Genomic DNA, 26,000 nt, shown 5'->3' on the forward strand with positions numbered 1-26,000 from the left:
TCAAACTCATAAGCACTCACTTTCTACTTTTATTTTTCCTATTTTCAGATTTTGAACAATTGAAACTCATTTTTTTTATTTTTACTCTTTAATCTGAAACCGCCAATTTTTGAGATAGAGTCGTGGCGTTTGGCGATTATGAGAACGGTCCATTTAATTATTCATTTTATTTAGGCCTAATTACTTAAAAAAACCCCATCTTTTAACATTTTTTCGTTTATACCCTCAGCTAGGAAAAAGTTCATTTGTACCTTTTTTTTGATTTTTTGTTTTCATCTCTACCCTAAAATTAAATTTTTTGACAATTATATTAATTAAAGGATGAAAATATTATAAATGATTAATAATATTAATATTTAATTAGAATATAAGCTAACTATAAAGGACTATTTTGAATATTTTTCTAAATGAAAAGAGCTCAAATTAGCTGTTTAGGTTAGAGACGAAAATGAAAAATCAAAAAAAAAGTACAGATGAACTTTTTCCTAGGTCAGAGTATAAACGAAAAAATGTTATAAGGTGAGGGTTTTTTTAAGTAATTAGGCCTTTTATTTATCTATTTTGTTTGTTAATTTTACAGATATAGTATAACTAACTTATCCATCGTGGCTTGCTGAAAATTGGCATCAAAGGGTCTACTAATGTGATTATCGAGTCGAATGCAAAGGATGCTATTTTGTTTTTTAGAAATGCAACCCGAGTAGAGATGTATGTTCTGATTTGGCGAAACAATTTTTAATTTATTCTTATACAAAAAGCCTAGGTCATTAAAGTGATTTTCGAACTTCCATATTAGGTGATCGGAAGTGATTTTTGAAATTTGCTTCATACCTTAATGATGTAGTTTCTTTATATTCGAGTTATTATATATACTTCATGATATTCAAAAGGCCTAATGTCTTAAAAAAACCCGACCTTTTAGCCCCTTTTCAATCATACCCTGACGTTGAAAATTTGTCAATTTTACCCTATTTTGTATTTTTGTGTTTCAATTGTACCTTGAAAAATTAAATTAAAGTCTTTTGCGTTTGGAAATTTGTTTAAAACATTCTCCATGTCTCGCATATATTAATTGTATATTTTTAAAATTTATTTAAATTTAGTTAAATTAATTAAGAATTTAAATTAGTGTTAATTTGATTATGGTTTTTAGTTAGTTTTTAAAAATAAAGGACTTATTTGTACTTTTTTGAATAGAAAAGAATTTAATTTCATGTTTAGACTTAATTAATTGAATGATTTTATCATTTAAGTAAAAAAATTAACAAAAATTAAAATATTGGGGTACAATTGAAAACGGAAAATTCAAAAGTGGGTAAAATTGACAAATTTTCAACGTCGGGGTGGAATTGAAAAAAAGTTTAAAGGTGAGGGGTTTTTGAGTGATTAGGCCTATTCAAAATAAATATAGAAACTTATACATGGTGACATCTTTAAATAAATCCAATGCGCTATAACTTAAATGGTGGAAAAGGCTTCAATTACTTTGTTTTTAGCATATTTTTTTGTTCATTTTACCATTGAATGAAACGTTAATGAATGCACCAAATAAAGTTTAGTTTATAAAAAATAAAGTAATCCTAAAAAGACCCCTCAGACAGTATGTGTTAGATAACATTTTACTGATATCGTGAGTTACATTTCTTTAACAAGCGTTTTTCCTCTTCAATTATATATAAGAAAATAACAAATATATCTATTACTGATAGCATGTTTAATAATTTGTGGATGATAATAATAATTTAGGTTTTGATCGATCCTTCTGTTATAAATTTCTATTCACAACTGTTTTTAAAGAGGTTTTTTTTTTTTTGCCAAAGATAGCAATATATAAATATATAAGAAGAAAGGTCATCTCTTGAAGATGATGAATCATTCTTAAGCAAAAGAAATAAAAATGGACTTCACGGCTACTATTGAGTCATCCAAATACACATTCGTTTAACAAATTAGAACACCAAAGCGTAAATAATTTGTTAAACGAACGGTAGCAATTTAGAACAATAAAAACTTAAAACTTAAATTACGGGTTTTGGCAATATTAATATCTTCTTTGGCCTTCAAAATTCATTAAGGTTATATGTGAAACGGGGGCTCATATTAGGGTCATTTTTTGCACTTTCTTTCTAATAAAATCAACAATAAATATACAACTCAACGATTTTGCCAAGTCATTTGTGCAACAAACCAGCGAAAAATTTATCAACTTAAATATATTTAATGACAAAAGTATAATAATAATTAAAAAACTTATCACAAATGTTTATGTCTTGTTGTGAAAATGACATGGCACAACCGCTACACGAGCTGAAAGGTTTTTTTCTCCCCAACACAACAAAAAATTAATGTTTTTTTACAGGGACAACGGCGTAAAATCATGCTAAAAGATGTGGACAAGTGCCACATGTGACAAAGCCAATTCAAAAACAACAGATCACAAAAAAGATTTTGATGACATGGCACTTCAAAAAGAGCACAACTTATCGAAGAAGCTCCTTATTCATGAAGGAGCTTCTTCCACGGACATATTCAAGGTATAGATTTGTATAAAATGACAATCAAGTGCATATATATTAAAAAAAATGTCTATTTTAAAAGTAAAAAAATTGTCTATTCTTACCTATATATTATTCTCCTTAACTAATTCTTATAACACTAACAAGAACAACTGAACATTTTTGCAGAGAAGAAAATTCTGAAAAATGGGCGGAAGAGCTACTTATATGGATCTTCCGATGACTCAAATTAAAAATTCATCCGCGGCGGTGCTCCACACTCTGTGTCCTTCTTCTTCATCTTCTACAATTAATTTTCCAGTCTCCATTAATAACAACACATCACCTCTTACTGTTGCACAATCTTCCTGTGAAACTTGCTGCGCTCATGGCAAAGAAGAAGATAAGAGAGCAAGTACTGTTAGGTTTTTGTATAATGATGTTTTTGGTTCTGTTCCATCTCAATTTGAAGTTGAAACTGCCGTAGCTGCTCTTGAAAAGTGAGTTTTTTGATTATTTATTGTTCCATTTTTCTTTATTAATCTCTGGTTCTTGATTTTTAATGGACATAATTCTTGTAAATTGCTGCTTCTAACAGGTTTGTTATGAAGGGATTTTCTTCGTGTGGTGTGTTGCAAGTGTTGGATACATATGTTAGAGTTGAGGATGCTTTTCGTTTGCTGCAAACTGACCCTGTAATTAAGGTGCTTCTTTCAAATTCCTATCAATTGCAGTGAAATTTTTCTTTTTGTTGTGTGTAAATTGTGGATTAGAAAAATGTATGCAGAAGCTGGTGGTCTCACTATCGTCTGATAAAGCTGTATGGAATGCTATTCTCAACAATCAGACGCTGCGGCAGATTCGAGGATCGCTCCTCTGTCTAGGTTTAGTGCCCCAATATTGAGCTCGGGAATTTTCTTTTCATGAAGATTTCGATGGATACAATTAGTCGCACACTTTTTTTTTTGACATCATTCTTGATCTATTTGCAGCTGAAAATTGTAGGATTCAAGGCAGTAATCAAGAAAGGGATGCTGTTACCTGTATATTGGATTGGATTCTGAGCATTACCAACTCTACATTTTCTGAACTTGTACTGAAATTTCAGTCATTGATGAATGAGATTTTCAAATCTCCGGAGAAGAAGAGAACACCTGCAGCAAATAGGAGAAAGGATGTAGATGACAAAATTGGATCATCATTGTTTCTCTCAGTTGTAATACTCATGATTGTGGTTATGGCAAGGCTTCTCAGGATTTGATTTATCACTTTGTCAAAATGTTTTTATGCTCTTATACATTTGTAGGAAGCTAGTATTACATGAGACAAAATTAAATCTTCACAAGCTGATCAATAATTCTCTCTTTTCCATTACTGCTGTTGCACAAGTAGTTCATCAAGGAACTACATCATCCGTATGCACTTTAAATGTGCATCTCTTTCTGTAAGAAGTAATAAAAATAGCTGAAGGGATTTATACGGGCAAAAATTTGCATAGCCAAAATTAAGATAACCAAAATTTTGGACCCATCAGCTCCCGATCTGCTGCAGATCCTTGAGTAGCAAGCTTTTGAATACGTGATGAGAATTCCTCGGCCTAATTAAGAACAACAAGGGATCGGTGAGCTAGGCATGATTGCGAATATCACAGTTCTTATGCAATACCCAAATGACCTTAAAAGTGAGATACTGACCTTTTCGTCAATCCACACCAAAGAACTTAATTGATTGTTTAAGATTCGAACAACCACATCCAATGGAGTCATCCTATCAATTGTATCAAGTTCACCGCCCTGAAAAAATCAAGAGGTAAGCCTCATCTATTATAATAACATCCTCAAAGACCTTGCATTATATACAGAATGAACTATAACCTGGCTAGCATTCAGAGTGTCGATAACTGATTTGATATGTTCGGTCATCTGCTCTAATTCCCTTTCTATAAGTTCAGCCTGTTCATACCTGAAAGCAAAACAAAGGAGAGACGAAGTTCACCAAAAGATGCACAGTAAGAAAAAAGAAACACCTTATTGCAAAATTAGCATTTCTCACAACATAAATTACACAATGAGAGCAAATATGATACTCTTATTAGTTATCACACAGTCATTTCAGCTCCCAAATTTGACATAAAATACACTAATCAAGTCTTATCTAACTGATTCAATCAATAACTACCTAAGTGAGATTAATCAGGCTAGGAGTAGGACTACAACTATCAGGACCGAAAAATGCATGCCTGTGCAAAACAGAAAATGTAAAGGAAAAAACAAGATCTTACATAGCATCTCGTGTTGATGCAGCTTCATCATCAAGAAGCATTACTCGCTCATCCTTGTATATACGTTCAGCTTCCTCTTCCATACTCTGCAAAGCCTTATCAACCTAACACCACAAATAAATTTAAGTAGAACCATCCATAAAAGATCATACAGAGATCAATGTTTGACATGTGTGTTACTTAGATGCTTTAATGGTGGTTGAAAATTTTCAAAACATGGAAGAGATGAGTAGACATGAATAAGATTCTGATGATGCCCAAGCAACAAAAGTTAACTTTTTAAAGCCTTTCTTTGCACACTTGATGATTTGAGTATGTATCTTCACCGTGTATTTACTTCAAGGAGAGGAGAAGATATCATTACAAATGAGGTTTCTGGGACAGATTTACGTCACAACAATACCCTTTTCTAATTTCAGATGATTGAACTGAATGTTTACATTTCTGCCAAGGCCGTGCAGAGACTAGGCTGGCCGTTGACCACAGGGTCTGCAATTTTATGTATAATAAGACCAATTTCATTCAACAAAATTAGACAAAACTTTTAAGTGAAATTTGCAGACTGATCATTGTAGTTATGGGTAAGCTAAAACAGAAGAAATGCATCACAGGAGGGTGCACTTGCCTATCACCAAAGATTTTTATAAACTGACAGTCCTGAGTCATGTACGAAAAATAGTCTAGGGAGTAGCTCCACAACAATACAAATTTCACATCGACAAGAACTGACAAGTCCTACTTCTATCAGCATCGAAAGAAATGCAATAACAACTATCATAATATAACTTAAACAAATGATATAATAAAGATATTTTGAGAATAAAAACATGCAAAGAAGATGATATGCTAAAATACCTCTTGTTGGTGGGTCTCAATTAACTCCAACTGTCGTTCAAAGTTAGCTTGCGTCTCAACTACTTTTGCTACTTCAATCTGAGAAAATTTTAGTAATAGATCATAAAATAAAAGAGGTCACTATAACATGAAAACTTGACTGCTACATTCAACAAGGTGAGCATGGATATACTTATCCATAGCAAAAAAGAACCTTTTCATGATTGTGATGAAATATGCCATAAGACGAGCAAGAAAGGATAAGAACCCCAAGCCGCACGTAAATATACTACATGCTATCATAAGATGTGCAAGGCAAATAACAATACTAAAATTAAATCTTAAATAAAAGAATAGTTACCTCCAGCCTAAGAAGAACATCACGATTGACCAAGATTCTCTTATCCCATTCAGCTATTGCAGCAGCTTGCTTCCTGAATTTCCCAGTACGCTCTTGCAGCTCAGCATTCCATTCTTTGATGATCTTGAAACAGAAGAAACCACATGTAAGTTTAAAATGAATGATCAGAGTGACAGAAGGCAAGAGGAAGAAGGTATAGCTCTTCTAGGGAAGCCGAGTAACCAACACTTGTATCTTCTATATAAGCCAGTTAAAATGTGTGCAAAATTATTGCATTCATAAACCAAAGAAAAGGCACAAAGTATGGGAAAACACAGGAACAAAAAATATAAAAATAATGTGTATATATATATATGGGTAACAGAGACCAAGAGATACCTCCTCAACAGTCTTCCCTGTAATCTCAGATGGTAATTTTGGTGTAGCAGATACAGCAGCACTAACCCCTGAACTTGTCCTATAGGATAAACCAGAAAATTCTCTACCATTAATAAACTACATGGTCAGTCAGTTATTTCACTGAAATTTACATAAAATGCAGCATCACATAGAAGAATCAAAAGCCAACTTGATAAGTAATTAAACTTTTAAAAAGAAAACAAATGAAGAGCATTTATCTAAAAAATTCTGAGAGAAGTGGCGACAAGTGGAAGAAAGAGTATACAAACCCACTACTAGAAGACACAGCAAGAGTTGGACCTGCAGTGGTACTTGATTTGGCAGTTGTAGCAGCTGCAGAAGTTGAAGCAGGGACACCTGCAGATATGGTATTTGTGAGAACTTAAATCTTAAATGCAATATAATCCCAAGAGAAACCAATAAGAAAAATAAATTTACAAATCACATATATGAAGTACTTGAAAAGACAGATGCATATGAAGAAAAAATGGCATTGAGCAGTAAATAATCCAAGACCATGAGCTGTTCCATAAAAATACAAGGGATGAGCTGTCTGCTCGTTTTGTTAGTAATGGAAAGTCACTAGCTAGTAAGAACCAATGTCATCAACCATGTGTCAACTCAATGCATCATCACACTCAAGGTTCAACAATACATGAGTGATGATAAAAGATTCTAATGGTTTTGAAAGCTAAAAAAATCATAATTCTTAAGTTGGCACATGATCAACAAAAAGCTTCTGTGCTCTTTCATCAACAACAACCTAGAAAATTATTTCATCAAATTCCCTCAAGTCTCATCCAAAGGTTAAACATCAATGCAAAAATAATCACCAGTTCTAGTACAATACATACAAAGGTGCAGGAACGGAATATTTCACTTACATATTCCAACATTAACAGGTCAGACATCTAATATAATTTTGATAGTGTAACAAGAATGCATATAACAAGTTAACAACCATCTGATAATAATAGAATACCTAAAGCAGGAGGAAAGCACACTTACTGAATAATGATGTAGCAGTGGTAGGTTGAGCTTGTGATGTTAAAGCAAGTGTGGTCGTCGGTGTTTTTGCTGTTGACAAGGAAAATCCTGTAAAAGAGCTAGAACTCCCAGATGGAGCAGCAGCATTGGCAGTGCCAAATCCGGTAAAGGAACTTGTAGTTCCAGAAGGAGCAGTAGTAGTGGCTGTAGTAGTTGTCGTAGAAGACGAACTAACGCCAAATGCAGGTAAAGTAAAAGTCGAAGATGTAGTAGCGGAAGAAGTTGAAGCAGCTGCCGCAGGAGTACTTGCAGCTTGAGTTAAAGCACTTGTGGTCGTAACGGTAGAAAACAATGGCGACGGAGATGTCGGTTTTGCAGTAGCTGTGGTGGAGGAAGCTGCATTGCTTAAGCTGAATGAAGGTTGAGATCCAAATGAGAAGCTTGAAGTAGTCGCTGAATTCGCAGCAGATAGCGTCCCGAGAGAGAAATTGCTCGAAGTTGTAGTGGATAAAGATTGTGTTAAAGAAGGAGCTGAAGTTGATGTTATAGCTGGAGTGGTTTTTGTTAAGGAAAATCCTGATGATGAGCTTGAAGACGAAAATAAATTAGAGGAGAATGAAGGAGTTGAAGTAGAAGACGGCGCCGTATTTGAAAAGTTAAGCATATTAAATGAACTAGCAGTAGCAGTAGAACCAAACAGCGGCGAAGGAGCGCCAGAGGACGAAGCCGTATTTGAAACAGGGGCAGATGATCCAAACAGGGATGAAACTGAACTAGCAGCAGCAGAAGGACCAAACGGTGACGGAGATGGAGACGAACCTGTTGTTGCTCCAAACAAGGACGGGGCAGAACTCGCTGCGGCTGAAGTCGTTCCAAACAAGGACGGGGTTGAACTCGGTGCGGATAAAGCCGTTCCAAACAAGGATGGGGCAGTACTGCCTACGGCAGCTGAAGTAGAGCCAAAGAGCGACGAAGGAGCGGTGGATGCTGTTCCAAATAGGGGTGAAGAAGCGGTTGTTCCAAATGCCGGTGTGGTAGCCGCCGCTGAAGCAGAGCCAAATAGCGGAGAAGGAGCGCTAGCTGCTGCCGATGAAGGTGTTCCAAATAGGGGTGAAGAAGCGGTTGTTCCAAATGCCGGTATGGTAGCCGCCGCTGAAGCAGAGCCAAACAGCGGCGAAGGAGCGGTAGCTGCTGCCGATGAAGGTGTTCCAAATAAGGGTGAAGAAGCGGTTGTTCCAAATGCCGGTGTGGTAGCCGCCGCTGAAGCAAATAATGGCGATGGAGAACTTGCGGCAGATGAAGACAAATTTCCAAACAAGGAAGGCGTAGGAGTAGGAGTATTATTAGTAGTAGTAGATGATGAAATTGCTCCAAATAAATTTGAGGAGGAGCTAGCAGAGGAAGCAGCCGTCGCGGTGGCTCCCCATGGCGATGAGGCGGCGGAGTTAAAGAGAGATGGAGTAGTAGAAGCGGATGAAGTCGGAGCGGAACCAAAGGAGAAGGCGGATGGGGTAGAAGCGGCGGATGAGGAAACTCCAAAACCAAATGCAGGGGCGGAAGAGCTAGGGTTAGAGGTGGAGGAAGGATTAAAGGAAAATGATGGAGCGGGGGAAGATGATGGGAAGCTAGGGTTTGCAGGGGAGGATCCGAATGAAAAACCGGAACCAGCTGTTGTGGATCCGAATGAAGGAGCTGAGGATCCGAAAGATGAAAAAGGAGATGAGGATGATTGATTGGAAGAAGATGATGCGAAATTGAAGCCTGACATTTTTGAAAATTTTACAGGAGGAGGGATTTTTCTCTGGTTTTTTAAAATTGAGGGTTTTTAGTAGTGAAAAGTGGAAACACTACTTGAACGGCGGGGACAAATAATATACCAAAATGATCACTCTATTTTACCTTTATTGTTAAGTTATACTCTAAAGTTTATTTATTTATAAATAGTAAATTGTTAATTAAATAAAATACAAACTGTATATAATTTATTTAGGCCTAATTACTTAAAAACCACCCACCTTGTAACTTTTTTTCATTTATACCATGACCTAGGAAAATTTTCAATTGTACCCTATTTTTGATTTTTATGTTTCATCTCTACCCTAATGAGTTGAATTGACCTATTTTCTTTTGAAAAAAAGTTTAAATTATTAACCTATACTCTAATAAAACGTTAATGTTAATCATTTATGTATCTTGTTTTTAATATTTTTATCTTTAAATTAATTAAATTATCAAAATTTTTACTTTTGGGGTACAAACGAAACATAAAAATCAAAAATAGGGTACAATCGAAAATTTTCCTAGGTCATGGTATAAATGAAAAAAAGTTACAAGGTGAGTGGTTTTTAAGTAATTAGGCCATTTATTTACTCTAAACATACCATTAATTTATTTATATTTATTCTAACTAACTAAAATAAGATAAATAACCATAATTCTTAATTTCAAGTTTTTCATCAAAAAGACTCACAAAATTTAATCAATTATTAATAAAAATATTATTAAAAGGTAAAAACATCTTTAACTAACTAACTTCATCTTTATCATTGAAAATTGAAACGCCTCAATTTATCTTTGATAGTAAAATCATTTCAAAATACTTAAAATTAAGATAATTTAAATATTCATTATGGTTGTAAAGAAAATAATAAAATAAAATTGGGATCGACTATAAGATTATAACAATGATAATAACAAAATTTTCAAGAAATTTTAGCTTTTACTTACAATGTTATCACACAAATCACTGATAATATAACAAGGGTGTTATGTACGATTATATACAAATTGGAGCATTTTTATTGCAAGTTAAATACTTAGAATCAATTAAGATCTTTATCAGACCAAAAACCATGAAATCCTAATGGAAAATTCAAATGCCTGGGAACTTCTAGTTTTGCTACCACTGCATTGGCTTGCCCAATCTTCCTTGGATCCAAAATAACAAGATAACACCTTTGAATTGCAACTGCATACTGCAAATCACCCAAATAAATCAGTTCAACTTTATCGTAAACGGTTAAGAAATAGCTAGGTAGAACGGACACTTCATTTAATTAACGTGCTCCGTTTCAAAACGTGTCGGACACTTGATATTTTACGACACAAAACTTTATCTTTTACATATAAAGTATTAAAATAATACTGTTTTACCGTGTCCAAATTAATATCCCGAATCTGGTGTCGTGTTCGTGCCCATGCTAGGCTAAGAATGATCAACAGATTAATTAATTTCTCACCTCAACTACAAGAAGGTATCCATCATCTTCTTCACTGCCCTTGGGGATAAATATAGGCTCGCCGATAAATCTCCGAGCATCAACAGACCATGTCAGATTAGAATTCTCCGAAACGTCAAGCTTGACAACAGTATCAAAAGGAAAATGTGGCAATGTCCGGCGAGAACCAGAAGAAGTTGCTGAATAAACATATTTGTTTTTCCGGCCAGAATATTTTGGATTGATAATCGGAAAGTCTGCCGGTTTGCTCCATTGATTCAAAGTCTCTACACTGCAATTTTTAGAGCTTCCATTAGAATCCAAGTTGATAGATACCTGCATGAACAAATAAAATCAATGATTAACATTTTACAAAATGTAAACTTTAAATAAATTAAATAATCAAGAGAAATTAAAATGACCTCGACAAGGTGTGGCAATGATTCGTTTTCTTGGACGTTCATGATAGAAGGGTCTAGCCTACCACTTTGCCAGTCATATCCTATCAATACAAAAAATTCTCATATTAATGAGCAATTTAAAGTTTGATATCTCAAGTAAATAAAATTTAAGTAAAGTTCTTAAACTATAAAAAAAGATGACTATTTTTGATGGACGTAATCTGCCACAAATTCCGGATTAATACTATCGCGACGAATAAATAATTTATTGCGGAATGTGATGGACAAAGCCGTGGCAGTATCTTGTGACAAACATTGTCATTATAAAGTTTGTCACAATTTTATAAAAAAACTAATATCGTCACAAATTTATCATGAATTAGCGACGGACTTTACCTTTATAATATTTTATAACGGCCATTTTCATTACAATATTTTGTAATGGAAAATAACGTTATAAATCCGTCTAAATTGTGATAGCACTAAATCCGTCACAAAATTGTAAAGAAGCTATTGTAGCCGTAAACAAATTAGTGTTATTTTTACTAAAATTAAAACATTATAATATCAAAGTTAAATATAAATATATATAAGAAACTAAAAATGAAATAACTTTTTTATTGTCTATAAAATTTTCAAATTAAACTATGACTTTTTTCGTATTTTTAAAATGCGTTACGAGAACAAAAATACATTTTTTGAGAATGAGAACAAAAATACATTGATAGCATGTTATTACAACAAGCATTAACATGGTTTTTGTTAGTATTTTTCGTGAATTAGAAAGATCAACTGAAAATGTAATTACCAAACATTCTTTGAAAGTTGAACCACTGATAGGAGCAACTGCAAGCATGAATTCGAATCGCCAAATTTCCACTTTCATCTATAGCTTCGAAGGCGTTGCCAACATGAAGTAGCCACATTTGTGCAGGTGCTTGTAGGGGCTCTCTCCAATCCCGTTGAGTAAATGGTTTATCGGGATTTCGAGGAAGCAGATATATCGGAGAAGTCGACTTGCTAGGGTTCACTGTCAATGCCGATATCATCGGAGTTAATCCGCAAACTGCTCCAATCGCTCCTGTGCATATGAAGCTTTTATTTAATTTAGTATTCATCAAATTATAAACTAATAATACAACGTTAAATAAAGTTATGTTTAGTTAATTTACCCATGATATCAAGTTTAATGCGATTGGCGAATAATATATAATGAGTATCTGTAAATGCCCAATCATGTAACATCAAATGATCAGGAATGTTAAATTCTTGTTTTTGCACCAGCTTGAAACTTTCATCGTATTCTGAAAAAATAAAATCAAAATTGTCGATAAATTTAAGATATGGTTGAAAAATAAAACATTATATTATAGTAATCGTTTATTTTTATTACTCTATACTTACCGTAAAATGTAAAATTACTGCGGGGCAGAAGCATGTCCTCAGCGTTACATGACATGGTAAGTAGCCTATTATTTTTAATATCCATCTTATAATGTGACAAAAGTCTCTTCGCTGGCATTTTAAATGTTCCTGCAAAATATTTAATGTTTATAAGTTAGTACTAATATATAGCAAATCTGAATCAGGTGCAGTATATACATTGGCATATACTTTTGTTTTATGAAGAAATATACATCACTAGATACAAAATAATATGTAAATCGTTTGTTTATTTATTTAAATAAAAGGTGGATAATACTCTCACAACACCTTATATAAAAACAAATTATTAAACCCATTATTTTTTAATTAAGTTGACAAATGAATTGTCAGTATGGCAACAATGAATAAATTAATGCTTATGATGCATACATATTTAAGTAATTAATGAAAACTAAATAATTAATTATTCTATAAATGTAGAATTATGATTAGATGTTAGATTGAGAATGAAGTTTAGGCCAACATATTTAAAGAGTTAATCCCACAATTTATCTTAATTTATAAAGAATTAATTGACTTCTTAATTTATTTTTAAAATTTATAAATTAATTAGAGATGCTAAAAAGAAAGAGAGTTATATTACCGTACAAAATCGGTCTCAGTAAACCCGCAGCTAAATCCCAAATATCACGACTATTATTTCCATCACTCACCGTTAAATTTCCTTCACCAATCATATTAAATCTCCCGATCGTATCCAACGTTGCAGATTCAATCTCATAAGGACTCCCGCCTTCCCACAAACACAATAGCCTCCCACCCCATTTAAGCACGCAAGTATTCGCCACATTTTTCATCACCTTAGTATTTCCAACTTTCTTACCCGATTTCAACACAGAAAATGGGCCCCGGTAAGTAAACCGCCACGTGTCAGTATCTGGATCGTGCTCCTCCATTTGAGCCTCAGTTTTCACGTACTTAGCCATGAACTTAACCTCACCAGTAACTCCATCAATATTAAACGACCTGAGATATCCATGACCGTCCAACGGGTGCACTGTGGATCCGTGATCATCGGTAAAAAGACCCGGCCCGGTTAGATAATATGTACCGGAAGGGAAATCTTGAGGAACTGCACCGTCCACGACCCGGAGAGTGATCGGTTCTGTTGTTTCGGAGCGTTGTGACACAAATAAAAACTGATAGTCCCAAAACGCAGCGACTGAATCATCTATAATTTCTTCTATATGGGTGTGGTTTGGAGCTGAAATGGATATAGCTCGGGGCGATTTTGTTCTAGCCGGAGATGGAAAATTCCGGTGGAAAGGTGGTGACTGTATTGAGGACGGGAACTTTGTTGGAATAATGTGAAATGGCTTGGTTTGTATCATTTTACTTAGAGCTGTGAACAAGAATTTTGTTTTGGAGGTGGTAGTACAACTGACGAGAAGTTGGTAAATTTATAGGGTTTTATTTGTGTGATTAATTAGCTTAATTACTAATTTTAATGACATATTTGTCAGTATATTTTAAGTACGTTGTGCAATAAACAGAATCAATTGAACCGTTTCGAATAGAACTACAGTAGTCGGTTCGGTTTATGCATCATAAACTTAAAAAAAAAATCGGTTTAATACTATTGTTATGCGTTTAAATGCTAAAATATACTATGATAGATTACAATTTGATGTAAATTTTTTATTTCAAAATTTGTTTGTATTTATTTTAATTTTAATTTTTTTTTAAAGAATAATTATGTTTTCTATTTCAGTAAAACTGAAATTTTAACTCTAAAATTTCTTTTATTTTCTAAAGACATTATAGATTGATTTTTTTTCCTTTTTATTGATCCGAAAAACCGTTTGTATACCCCTAGTTTTATGAGCAAGTGTTGGTGGAAATGGATCGGTGGATGTATGCTATTGAGAACATTAAGAAATTTAGAGAATAAATGGCAGACATATTGTCTTCTATATTTGCATAAATAAATATGAAAACCCTAATGCCAGTAGATATTTGTTACTTTTCTTTATATATTTTATTATTTTCTCTTCCTATTAAAGGTATGTTCCAAGATTTGAACATGATTAGAAATTGCTTGACGGTAGCATTGTTCCCATTCCATTTGCTTAATCAGCAGCCACGTGGAAAAAGCAATCAAATTATAGACTATACATGTTCTTTTTTAGCGTAATTTGCAAATTTCTCCTGTATCATAAATTTAGTGGGTGGCATTTTTATTCAATAATGGCATTGAGGTAATTTAGACATAATTGGATGTCATGTCAATTAGTAGTAGGGAATGTAAAATATTAAATTAAGATGTAGGAGTATGAATTAAAATGATTATGAGTTTGATACCATAAGAGTGGCTTTGGTATGATTCTGCCTGAAAAAAGACAAAGAAAAGGGACCCATAATCTCTACTTTGGCCGTCTATTGTGGAATCTGATGACATAAAATCCAACTCCAGCTCTTGTTAGACACTTCCTAATGAGGAACACTTGGCATTAAAAAATGTTATTGTTGTCATCATGCATGGGCTTTGTTTCCCTACTTCTCATTCACAGTACTATTTCTAATAGGCTCAATCCATTTAAAGGTCCTTGTACTTTAAACTTTTTTTCCGGAAATTCTTATACATCAATTTTGTATTAATTGGTCCCTCTACTTACCTATTTTTTGATTTTCAGGTCCTTTTATAGTTTTTTCAGGTTCCTATACTTACATTTTTTTTTCCTTCAGTCACACAAAAGGACATAAAAATTGAAAAATAAGTAAGTACAAGGACCAAGTAATACAAAATTAAAGTACAAGAACCTCTCGAAAAAAAAAATTAAAGTACAAGGACCTCTAGATGGGTTTGGCCTTTCTAATATAATTACTCCTTTTCTGGCAACAAAAAAATATCGTATATTATTTATATCGTTATATATGACGTTATTTTTAATGAAATTATATCACAAACGATATCTGTAGTAGTGATTACAGAACTAAACAAGCCGGTCGGTGTAACCGGTTCAATCAAAAATGAAAACCGACTAATTGTCCGGTCTAAAAATGTAAAAAACCGAAAATCTTGTCTAACTGGATCGAATTGAAAAACCGGATTTTGGTGGTTGAACCAGTGATTGACTGTTTAAGACAGCCAATCTAACCAACTAAACCGGACATAAATAACTAGTGACAAACAAATATGTTGTTAAATACTCAAAATCCTTGCTAATTTTTTAGATTTTTATTTTTTTCAAAAAATTTACTTGATCGGTTTCGATTTTTAAAAGAATGGTTTCTAGTTTTTATTCTTTTAATGTAATTTTTGTTAAAATTGAAGTTTAAATCCACATTGTTTTTTGAATTTTGGATTTCATTCTTCATTACTTTACTAAAAAAAGTCAAAGGCTTTCACATTTATAATTCATACCATTTAAATTATTTTTCTTTCTCAACTTGGTATATTTTGTTATTGATTTGATTGTAGTGGTGTGGTTCGCAGTTTTGAATGTTTGGGGTTTTGGGAACAAATCAAGCAACAAATAGGAAACCATTGCATGGGTTAAAAATGTCTCTAGTTGATCTTGTTTTACCTATGTGGAAGGGGACAAACTCATTTCAAGCGCGATTTTATTATCTTGTATATATATATATATATATATATATATTTATATTTTATCAAACAAGGCTATTGTATTAAGATAATGATCTGCTAATTAGGGGTGTGCAAAACCGAACTGTAAATTGCCGGTTCGTTTTTAAAATTAAGATTTTTTTTATACATTTCGGTTCGGTTTGATTTTGAGTTTTTAAAAACCAAAAAACGGAAAAAATGATATTTTAAAATTTATTAATTTTTATAGAAATATTACTATTATTTTAAAAAAATAATATTATTTTCTTTCTTATTTAAGTGTTATTGTGTGTAAAACATTACAATTGACTTAGATTTGAAGTTTAGATTTAATTTTTTTAATTTTTTAATTTTAGTTTTTTTATGAGTAAAATTTAAAAAAAAAAGAATTATTTTTCTATTTTGGTAAAATCGAAAATCGAACCGAACCAAACCGATTTTGTGGTCAAAGTTCCGACCGGTTTTAAAATTCTTAAAAAACCAACCGGTTTTTGATAATTCCACTTCCGAACCGAACCGAAAAACTGAATGCACACCCCTAGTGCTAATACAAACTAAACGACTTAAGAATTCAGCAAAGAAGCATATGAAACCTTACAAGCCTGTGCTAAATTATGAGCCTTAAAATTAAATCTACGCGAAACCAGATTAAACCGTGATATTTGAAATCTTATTTTGAGATGCAAAATATCTTGAGTAATGCCCCATGCCTGAGAAATATTACAGAGTTGATGATTCACAACGTGAGTGACATTAGACGCATCCCCTTCAAATACCACATTATACCAACCTTTAGACAGTGCTCATACCATAGCTGACCTGAGAGCTAAAAACTCCAACACCCCCAGATCCCAAATATGTACGAAAAACAAAGAGAAACGCCCCTGAATATTCCCCAAATAATCAACAATTGCTCCCATTGAGCCAAATTTCAAATGAACATGTAATGATGCATCATAATTAATCTTCAAAACCCCAGAATTAGGTACATAAGCAACACTATGCTGAACATGTGATGGATTCAAAACAAGAATGATTGGATTACCATATTAGGGATTGAAGAGAAAGCTACCCAATCTTGATATATTGATGTCTTGAATAGAAGGAGTAACTTTTTCAAAAATTTGTTTGTTTTGGCTTTCCAGATATGCCATAAAATATAGCAAAACAGATGAACATTACCTTTTGATCTATCCAAAGTTACCAACTGAGTAGTCAAATGCATCCAGATTCGTGCAAAAGATAAAATTGGTAATTCTGAAACTCGAAGAGTTAAAGGACATAGAAACCAAACATGAGTAGCTAAAGGGCATTTGAACAACAGATGAAATAAAGTCTCCTCAGCTCCACAGAAATGACAATAAAATTCATATTGTAAACGATTCTGTAAAGCTAAACCTGTTGGTAATCCATTGTGAATTTTCCTCGAGATAAAAAATTTAATCTTATTTGGAATATGTAAATCCCACAAGAATTTCCAATGAACTCTTGTCAAACCAGAGAAATCATCTTGCATAGATATATCATATACTATTTTTTTGGTCATAAGGTTAATTCTTTTTTTAAAATATATATATAAATAATAGCTATACAAACATGAATAATTTTTAGAAATAAGCTAATCATTAAAAAGTTAATAGTATAAGTATACTATTAACCATGCTTTTATTAGCTTAATAATTTGAAGTAACAAAATTTATAGATTGGAGTATCTAATGGGTTGTTTGAACTTAAAAATTGAATCAAACCGAACAATTAAAACAATAATGAATCCAATTTAATTTGATTAGAAATTACAAAACATATTTGAGTTTTTTTAATTATGTTTAATCTTAAAAATATCAAAACTTCAATTAAAATATTACTACAAACCGAACTGGTAAACCAACCCAAATTGAATTAAAAACATCAAACTTATAGTATTAGTTTAACTCGATTTGATTCTAATTTTCCAAATACAGTTCGATTTCATTTAAATAAATAAATTCAATTTGATTTCAACTTGTAATAGAGGCTCAAATAATTCACATTTAACTATTTTATTGAATTCAAGACAATACTTTTCAGTTTTTGAGTCAATTAAGGAATTTATTATCTATTTTTAGGTCAAGAATAAAATTATATTATCTCAATTTTTAAACTTATTAATATTATACAATTTTATTCTTAATTGATGCAAAAATAAAAGTACTGTCAATAATTGGTAAAAATGACTAAAGTGAGTTATTAAGTTCTGAGTAAAAGTTGAGGGACCGGTTTGACCCTTTGCTCTTATACATATGGATTGGATTAAATGAAGGTTCATTGCTGTATCTGGACCTTCAGGCTGAGTTGGTCTAAGCCCAGCCCACAAAGTTTGATTGTCAGGCCTATTGCCGCCACGTTCAAAAGCGGATGGACCAAATACGCGCCACGTGTAACAATACAAAATGTTTTTTTTAATGGGCGAAAGGATACAAACGTCATTTCATTTTTATATACTGTATAATTCTCCCCCTATTTCCCTCGCTTTCCCTCCAAGCTACTGTTCAATGTCAAAACCGCCATTTCTCCCAATATTCAAACAATCAAAAATTTAAAGAATCATGAATTACGAACAGAGACTCACCGCAGCAGCCACTGATTTACTCGATTCCGACGCACGCGCCGGTGACGTGACCATAAACACATCAGAAATTGGAGTCACAGCTAAACTGAAACCTCACCAAGTGGAAGGTGTCTCCTGGCTTATACGGAGATATATTTCCGGCGTTAATGTCATTCTAGGTAATAATTTATCTTCTATTATTTAATTTTTCATTGATACAAGCTTAACGGAATTCTAACGGATTTATTTAACATTTTTTTTTGCAGGAGATGAGGTAATGATATTCTATTATCTTAAACTAATTGTCATAATGAAATGTTTAATGTTATCAAATAATGAGTTCAATTTTGTGACCATACAGTAATTTACAGTAATTAAGTGGTGTAATGATATTCTATTATCTTAAAATAACTGTCATAATGAAAGGTTTTAGTGTTATTAAATACAGTAATTGAGTGGTGTAATCAGTTTAATTGTGTGATCATACAGTAATTAAGTGGTGTAATGAGTTCAAATTTGTGATCTGATTTAGTAGTTTATTTACAGATGGGGTTGGGGAAAACTCTGCAAGCTGTAGCTTTCTTAAGTTATTTGAAAGCTAAGAAGATGTCACGTGGCCCGTTTTGTGAGTTAACAATAGCTTGATTAATTGTTCTTGAATATTTTGCATTCGTACCGGCGTCGGCATTTTCCTTATTCAATTTCTTATGCAGTGGTATTGTGCCCTCTAAGTGTTACTGATGGTTGGGTCTCAGAGATGACCAAATTTGCTCCGAAATTGAAGGTTCTGAGATATGTAGGCGACAAGGAGCACCGGAGGAATCTACGCAAGGAAATGTATGAGTATGTTAAAGAACATTCCTCGTCGACTGATGTGAGTTTGGAAAATGGAATTTGTTATGCTTATAGCTGTATGGAGTTTGAAATTTAGGCTTTTTCTACATTCTAAGTCGATGTGTTGTTAATTGGTTACAGGGATGGACATTGCCTTTTGATGTGCTGTTGACAACCTATGACATAGCATTGATGGATCAAGATTTTCTTTCTCAAATTCCTTGGCATTATGCGATAATTGATGAAGCTCAACGACTTAAAAATCCTAATAGTGTATGCCTCTCTATGAATATAGTTATCACTGTTGTGACTGTGAATGATGTCTTTGTTGGATTTCTTCAATGAAGTCGCCATGTGCATTTGGAAATCACGAAGTGTAAAATAGATGCTAGGAGGGATTGTGACAGAACTTATGCCAGCCATGTTTTATTCTGAAGTTTGAAATTGGAATCCTGAAAACTTAACTGTATTTGTGGCTTTTGTCAAAATTTCAAGTAAATTATGCTTGCATTTTAGTACCAATTAACATTATTTTGTTGACTTAATTGAGCTAAACCTTATCAGGTTCTCTATAATGTCCTTAAAGACCGCTTCCTCATGCCAAGGCGGCTATTGATGACCGGCACTCCAATCCAGAATAATCTCACAGAGCTCTGGGCTCTGATGCATTTTTGCATGGCTTCTGTTTTTGGGACACTCGGGCAGTTTCTTTCCTCATTTAAAGAAGCTGGAGATTCTACATCAGGTTAGTTTATTATTTGATATGATGTGAGTCCACAGTCTGGAATGCAAAACTTTACACAACTTGGATCATATGGTATTCCAACTAATTGCTGTGACATTTGTGGTTGCAGACCTTAATGTATTGACCTGACCTACTTCTTGGTCTGTCATTTTTATGTTCTTTACATATTAAGATATCTGCTTTCTGTGTTTGAATTCCCATTGCCTGCTTCTTGTTGTGACTTTTGGTGCATGCTGCCTTAAAGATACGAATGCTGATGTACTGCAAACTTCTGCTATTTTCAACAGATCTTGATGGAGCCAAGGTCACGGGACAATTTAAGACTTTAAAATTCATATTGAAAGCTTTCATGCTTCGAAGAACAAAATCCAAGCTTATAAAGTCTGGAAACTTGGTGTTGCCACCACTTACTGAGTTTACTGTGTGAGTTGCTTGCCTTTCTTTATAGATTTATTTTAAACAGGAAATTTTAGTTACTATGTCTTCGGTAAATACTTATTTATGCTCTGCTTGGCTTTGATAGGATGGCTCCAATGGCCAGTCTACAGAAGAGTGTTTATATGTCAATATTGAGGAAGGAGCTTCCAAAACTTCTTGCATTGTCCTCTGCAGTTTCTAATCCCCAGTCTTTACAGAACATTGTAATCTAAATTCGCTAATTCTTACTGTGGGCTTGATTAAATGGCAAACTTCTTTTCCTCCAGTTACTTTAATACGGCAAGAATTTTCCTAACATAATATCCTCTTTTTTTCGACCCATTAATTGCTACTCTTGTATACAGGTTATACAACTAAGAAAAGCATGTAGCCATCCTTATCTGTTTCCTGGTATTGAGACTGAGCCATTTGAAGAGGGTGAACACCTGGTTCAGGTATCCTTTTTCCTCTGTCGCACATAAAGAACGAAAATAGGTGAGATTTTGAACCTAGTTGCATGTTCCTGTTGCTACTATAAACAATGATTTTTAATGGTCTCACAAAAAACAAAAAATTATTTTAGAAGTTGTGGTGTGTTAGTTTTGAAGTATACATGAGGCAGAAGTTCTACCGGTTTCTGATCCAGTACTTTATATGATTATATCTATCTTGTTGCGCTTTCTTGCATACCTGAAAACCTTATTGTCTTGTTTTTATTATTTAACTTCATATTCAGGCTAGTGGGAAGCTTATAATTTTGGACCAATTACTTCAGAAACTTTATGCTTCGGGACATCGTGTCCTTCTCTTTGCTCAGATGACCCATACACTTGACGTCTTACAGGTTATCCTCAATGTTATAGTAAACCCTTAAGCTTATTTAAATAAATAGCGTTCTTCTAACAATTTACTAACAATTGGAGATCTATGCAAACAGGATTTTCTGGAGCTGCGCAAATATTCATATGAGCGTCTTGATGGTTCAATTCGTGCTGAGGAGCGGTTTGCTGCCATAAGAACTTTTAGCAGGCAATCAGGAGCTTTGAAATCTGAAGTTGATGAAAATAATGCCTTTGTTTTCATCATATCTACAAGAGCTGGGGGAGTTGGATTAAATCTTGTTGCGGCAGACACGGTGGGTTCTGTCTAAAATTCTGTAAGACTTGCTCTTTGGTGTATGAACACTGTAAAATGTCAGTCGAGCTCGAACCAATGTTCCACCGTTCTATATCCATTACTATTTAGCTTTGCTGTGCGACAAAAATGTTTTAATGTAGATCTTGTCATTCTTGTGTAACTTAGAGAATGGAGGCATTGAATAAATCAAGGACACTGATTCATTTTGGCTCTAGATGATGTAATTCTCACTTTCAAGCTATTCATAGCATTTGGAAGTGAGAATTCCCCATCAAAATGGACCTTTCTCTCCATAGATGGAGGTTAAGAAATATCTCATGGCAGTAACTTCTTAATGAGAAACGGCATGGATTTTATATGATGGGCCATTTATTTTCGGCTTTTTACATTTTTATGCATAGGTTATATTCTATGAGCAAGATTGGAATCCCCAAGTTGATAAGCAGGCTTTGCAGCGGGCACATCGAATTGGTCAGATGAATCATGTGTTGTCAATAAACCTGGTCACAAGACATACCATAGAAGAGGTGAGTTTTATTACTAATGATTAATTTTTGATTTGCAGCTTATATGTCATTGCTCGTTTTTTCAATTGGGTGGTTATAGGTAATTATGCGAAGGGCACAGAAAAAATTGCAGCTCAGTAATAATGTTGTGGGGGATGATGTTATGGAACAGAAAGGGAGAGTTCCAGTGGGAGTTGAAACAATTGATTTGCGATCTATCATATTTGGGTTACATATGTTTGATCCTTCAGAGATCACTACTGAAAAGCTGGATGAACTAAACATGCCAGAATTAAATGCCATGACAGATAAAATAATTGGAATACGTGATGACCAGAGATTGGGAAAGGTTGATGGTAAATATGAGCTAGATCAAGTTGATCAAACAAAAGGATTCGATGTTGTTACTCAAGAGAACTCTGCTTTTGTTGATTATGATCCTGGTCTTGATGAGGCATCTTATCTTTCCTGGATTGAAAAATTTAAAGAAGCGTCCCGATCAAGTAGCAATGTTGTCTTGGATCTCAGACATAGGAGAAACTTACCTGAGGATAAGCAACTTAAGCTTGAGGCAGCAAAGAAGAAAGCACATGAAAAAAAGTTATCCGAGTGGGAATCCCTTGGATACCATTCATTGTCTGTTAAAGATCCTGACAAAGCTGTGGATGATGATGTATTCTCAGGTTCAGATTCTCTTCATTTTGTTGTTGGAGATTGTACAGAACCAGCAAAAGTCTGCCCATCTGAGCCCTCTATCATATTCAGGTAATTCATTGTGTGAGATTTGCTTCCTCAATGATTACTAGATGGTGCTAAGGAATGTATACTTCTGTTTTCTGATTTCTTCCTCGAGTATGGTCTGTGAAACTTTTCTATGGGTAGCAGTATTACCATATCACCATCAATAAAAGAAAGGTTTTCTTGTACAATACATGCCAATCACTTTTCAGGCATAGTTTTAAACTTCTTTTATACTTTCAAAGTAAGCTTATATCCTATAGTTGAAAGCAAAAAATGTTCAATTGCCAATCACATAGTTATGATTGATTTAACTGTAGATATGCACGCAATTTAGTCCACTTCTGGCACTTAAGATTGCATTTGGAACTCTTATCGATTTGGAAGTAAAAAAAGTTTTCTTAGATATATTGTCATATTGATGAAGGCACAATGTCAAGCGGTAATATGGTACTGTTAGGAATGGACTTAAATGTCAATGCAGCCTTGCTGTTGTTTATGTTTTTTTCGTTATTATTGATAGGAATTTTCTTGTTAAGATCCTATAAATCAATTGAAACCTCAGATTCATATTAGAACCATGATGATTTTATAAAAACATCAAACTATTTGGCAGTTGTGTAGACAACTCTGGAAATTGGGGCCATGGAGGAATGTTTGATGCATTGGCCAAACTGTCTTCAAGCATCCCCAATGCATATGAACAGGCATCTCAGTTCGGGGACCTCCATCTTGGTGATCTCCATCTTATAAGAATTAATGGTCAGTGTTTGTGTTTTCTCTCTCTGCATTTTACTCTTTTCTTATGTTGCACAAGCTGCTATTTAGAATGCTATTACTCTTTCATGATAATCTTTTTTTATTTCTTCTGCAAAGTATTACAATTCATCACTTAGGCATGCAGATGCATCTTTATCCTACAATTTCTTTCTGCCGATAGGTTTTGACATTGACAAATGGATTTACAACAATAGTAAGGGTGCGTTTGGTCTGGGGTTGAGAAAGGGAGGTTAAAAATTAAGAAGGTTATATTTAAAGGGAGATTATTTGAAAGGGTGAAAAAATTGTCAAGGGACAAAATTTATTATATTTGCTTTGTGGTGAAAATAGGGGTGTTAAAAATTAAGTAAAGACAATGGGACCCACAAAAATAATAGTAATTTAATTGAAAAAATAACTAAAAGATATAATTAAATAAGAGGAAGAGGGGCTGCAGTGTCTACTTGGGGGATACCCTTAATGCATTGTCACTACCTCCCTTGGGGGCAATATTTAACCGCCTTTTGGGAGTAAAAATTTTAGCTTTTTAAATTTTCCTTCCAACTGAAAAGGGACTAAAATGTTCAAAACTTTAGGGGGTTAATTTTCAGGGCTTTGCCCCCCAACTAAAAAGACCGAGTTCAGTCATGGTAACTGATAATTGTATTTCTATTTGTGGAGTCTAATCAATTCTTGGTAATGATTAGTATAAAAATGATGCGTATATGATTCTTGATAACTTGTTCTTTCCAAAAAAATTGTGCTACTTCGTTGAACAAACTGCCGTATTTTGATGCTTTGTACCATTCTGGTTTTTCCTTCTTTTTTTAGAGGCCTTTATCATTAGATTATACTTTTTTCACATTATTTCACTCTTTACTCACTTTTGCTTTCCAGAGGACTCTGAGACACAAAGCATGGAAGGCGATTCTCCCCAATGGGTGGCTTTGGCTGTTGTACAATCATATAATCCAAGGCGCAAAGTACCTCGCAGCGATATCTCAATTCCCGACTTGGAGCGTTGCCTATCTAAAGCTTCTTTTACGGCAGCTCAAAATTCTGGTATACTTCATCACATGCACAATTTATGTTTAGTCCAATTTAGTTAGATGGTGGTCATCCCAAGTGCAAGATGCAATTCTAGGTAGTTGATATTATTATATCTTCATCCAACCCTTCAAGCGGGGTATTTTTTGCTTGCATCATTGCATTATTTACTTGATCCAAATAATTAAACATTTGCTAGTTAACGGTAAAGAAGTATTCAAGTCTTTCAGCAGAAAAATGATGAATTTGAGCAATGGGTACTAACAATCGAGTGACAAAATATTTTAGATATGTGATTTTATTTTGGTTTTCCTTGGCCGTAATAGGGAAACTTGAATGTTCTCTATGTATTTGTTAAACATTGAAGATCAAGTTTAGTGCATGCTCCTCAGTGCAAGTGTCTTAAGAATCATGCCATTCCGTTAAGCATGAATATTTGGAAAATCTATTGTGTTTCCTGCTTCTGTATATAAAAAATCAACCTGTGTGCTGTTTTCTTTTCCAATTAAGCCTCAATCCACATGCCTCGGATTGGATATCGAGACGGATCAGATCGGTCAGAGTGGTATGCAGTGGAACGCCTTCTACGAAAATATGCTTCCATTTATGGAATAAAGATCTATGTGTACGTTCTCTTTCTTTTCTCTTTTTTTGTTTTTCCCTCTCTCTCCATATTAAATCATCTTGTATAACCAATTGTGCAGGTATTACTATCGACGATCTTCTTGAAGCTTTACAGTATAAGTAGTAGGCTGTTTAATGGAGTTTCTCATGAGTGGCCTGATAAGAGCTTTACTCAAGCTTGTTCTAAATGAATTGAGCTCGAGTTCTCTTTATTTATTTAAACAAGCCGAGCTTGAGTTTGGTAGTGTTTGACTCGTATATGTTCACGACCATCTTGTATATGAGTTCGAGTAAGAGCCGGTGAACTGGCCCGTGAATGAGTTAAATTATTAGTTATTAGATAATTTTAATGGTGTTTTGAAATATAAATTGTTAGGTATTCTTCTTCTTTTTAATGAGTGTAGCAGATTTGCATTAATTTATATTTAGCTTATATATTTATTATTTAGGTGCCAAACAATCCGAGCTCGAAACAAACTGAGCTAAAAAATAACCAAACTCGAGCTTGGCTAGTTTAGCACCTAAATGAGCTAAAAACGGACCCAGATTGATCTCTATTTGTTTCTTATTCATTTAGATGCCAAACGAGTCTAGTTTGACCTCGATTTATATCTTA

At 33.7% G+C, this 26,000-nt stretch overlaps 4 protein-coding genes across 5 annotated transcripts; 2 read left to right on the forward strand and 2 right to left on the reverse strand.

The window, feature by feature from the left end:
- Positions 1-2,602: 2,602 nt before the first annotated feature.
- Positions 2,603-3,760, forward strand: LOC126686662 (uncharacterized). Its single transcript, XM_050380806.2, has 4 exons — positions 2,603-2,995; positions 3,094-3,199; positions 3,283-3,379; positions 3,488-3,760. The coding sequence occupies exons 1-4, from the start codon at positions 2,703-2,705 to the stop codon at positions 3,754-3,756; spliced, it is 765 nt and encodes a 254-aa protein (XP_050236763.1). The 5' UTR covers positions 2,603-2,702; the 3' UTR covers positions 3,757-3,760.
- LOC126686661 (nuclear pore complex protein NUP62) lies at positions 3,725-9,214 on the reverse strand. Its single transcript, XM_050380805.2, has 9 exons — positions 7,379-9,214; positions 6,640-6,727; positions 6,350-6,428; positions 5,972-6,094; positions 5,632-5,709; positions 4,777-4,880; positions 4,370-4,457; positions 4,190-4,288; positions 3,725-4,092 (listed from the first exon to the last, which is right to left on the reverse strand). The coding sequence occupies exons 1-9, from the start codon at positions 9,123-9,125 to the stop codon at positions 4,000-4,002; spliced, it is 2,499 nt and encodes an 832-aa protein (XP_050236762.1). The 5' UTR covers positions 9,126-9,214; the 3' UTR covers positions 3,725-3,999.
- Positions 9,215-10,028: 814 nt separating this feature from the next.
- Positions 10,029-13,837, reverse strand: LOC126686210 (carotenoid cleavage dioxygenase 7, chloroplastic). Its single transcript, XM_050380255.2, has 7 exons — positions 13,006-13,837; positions 12,381-12,509; positions 12,149-12,280; positions 11,785-12,057; positions 10,998-11,077; positions 10,597-10,911; positions 10,029-10,332 (listed from the first exon to the last, which is right to left on the reverse strand). The coding sequence occupies exons 1-7, from the start codon at positions 13,751-13,753 to the stop codon at positions 10,180-10,182; spliced, it is 1,830 nt and encodes a 609-aa protein (XP_050236212.1). The 5' UTR covers positions 13,754-13,837; the 3' UTR covers positions 10,029-10,179.
- Positions 13,838-18,479: 4,642 nt separating this feature from the next.
- Positions 18,480-25,771, forward strand: LOC126653781 (probable helicase CHR10). 2 transcript variants are annotated; one of them, XM_050347717.2, is made up of 17 exons: positions 18,480-18,756; positions 18,844-18,851; positions 19,124-19,202; positions 19,291-19,451; positions 19,553-19,684; positions 19,976-20,156; positions 20,444-20,579; positions 20,680-20,797; positions 20,939-21,028; positions 21,310-21,417; positions 21,511-21,708; positions 22,112-22,237; positions 22,317-22,981; positions 23,571-23,716; positions 24,611-24,775; positions 25,271-25,385; positions 25,465-25,771. In XM_050347717.2, exons 1-17 carry the CDS (start codon positions 18,576-18,578, stop codon positions 25,487-25,489), a joined length of 2,634 nt encoding a protein of 877 aa, XP_050203674.1. In that variant the 5' UTR covers positions 18,480-18,575; the 3' UTR covers positions 25,490-25,771. The 2 variants fall into 2 exon arrangements, with proteins under 2 accessions (XP_050203674.1, XP_050203672.1); XM_050347715.2 differs by lacking the exon at positions 18,844-18,851 and having other exon boundaries at positions 18,481-18,756.
- Positions 25,772-26,000: the final 229 nt, after the last annotated feature.

The sequence above is a fragment of the Mercurialis annua genome, linkage group LG6 (assembly GCF_937616625.2).
Source record: "Mercurialis annua linkage group LG6, ddMerAnnu1.2, whole genome shotgun sequence".
NCBI classification, from domain to species: Eukaryota; Viridiplantae; Streptophyta; class Magnoliopsida; order Malpighiales; family Euphorbiaceae; genus Mercurialis; species Mercurialis annua.

What these genes read in the sequence shown, in the direction of transcription:
- LOC126686210 (XM_050380255.2), bottom strand. Translation starts at nt 13,753, where the DNA reads ATGATACAAACCAAGCCATTTCACATTATTCCAACAAAGTTCCCGTCC. An exon ending in ACTGAGACCGATTTTGTACG is followed by an intron (nt 12,510 to 13,005) that starts GTAATATAACTC and finishes AATATTTTGCAG; the next exon opens with GAACATTTAAAATGCCAGCG. An exon ending in CATTAAACTTGATATCATGG is followed by an intron (nt 12,058 to 12,148) that starts GTAAATTAACTA and finishes TCATATGCACAG; the next exon opens with GAGCGATTGGAGCAGTTTGC.
- LOC126686661 (XM_050380805.2), bottom strand. Translation starts at nt 9,125, where the DNA reads ATGTCAGGCTTCAATTTCGCATCATCTTCTTCCAATCAATCATCCTCA. An exon ending in ATGTTCTTCTTAGGCTGGAG is followed by an intron (nt 5,710 to 5,971) that starts GTAACTATTCTT and finishes AAATTTTCTCAG; the next exon opens with ATTGAAGTAGCAAAAGTAGT. An exon ending in TGGTGTGGATTGACGAAAAG is followed by an intron (nt 4,093 to 4,189) that starts GTCAGTATCTCA and finishes GTTCTTAATTAG; the next exon opens with GCCGAGGAATTCTCATCACG.
- LOC126686662 (XM_050380806.2), top strand. Translation starts at nt 2,703, where the DNA reads ATGGGCGGAAGAGCTACTTATATGGATCTTCCGATGACTCAAATTAAA. An exon ending in AAACTGACCCTGTAATTAAG is followed by an intron (nt 3,200 to 3,282) that starts GTGCTTCTTTCA and finishes AAATGTATGCAG; the next exon opens with AAGCTGGTGGTCTCACTATC. An exon ending in AGGATCGCTCCTCTGTCTAG is followed by an intron (nt 3,380 to 3,487) that starts GTTTAGTGCCCC and finishes ATCTATTTGCAG; the next exon opens with CTGAAAATTGTAGGATTCAA.
- LOC126653781 (XM_050347717.2), top strand. Translation starts at nt 18,576, where the DNA reads ATGAATTACGAACAGAGACTCACCGCAGCAGCCACTGATTTACTCGAT. An exon ending in AGGGTGAACACCTGGTTCAG is followed by an intron (nt 21,029 to 21,309) that starts GTATCCTTTTTC and finishes CTTCATATTCAG; the next exon opens with GCTAGTGGGAAGCTTATAAT. An exon ending in CCATCTTATAAGAATTAATG is followed by an intron (nt 23,717 to 24,610) that starts GTCAGTGTTTGT and finishes TTTGCTTTCCAG; the next exon opens with AGGACTCTGAGACACAAAGC.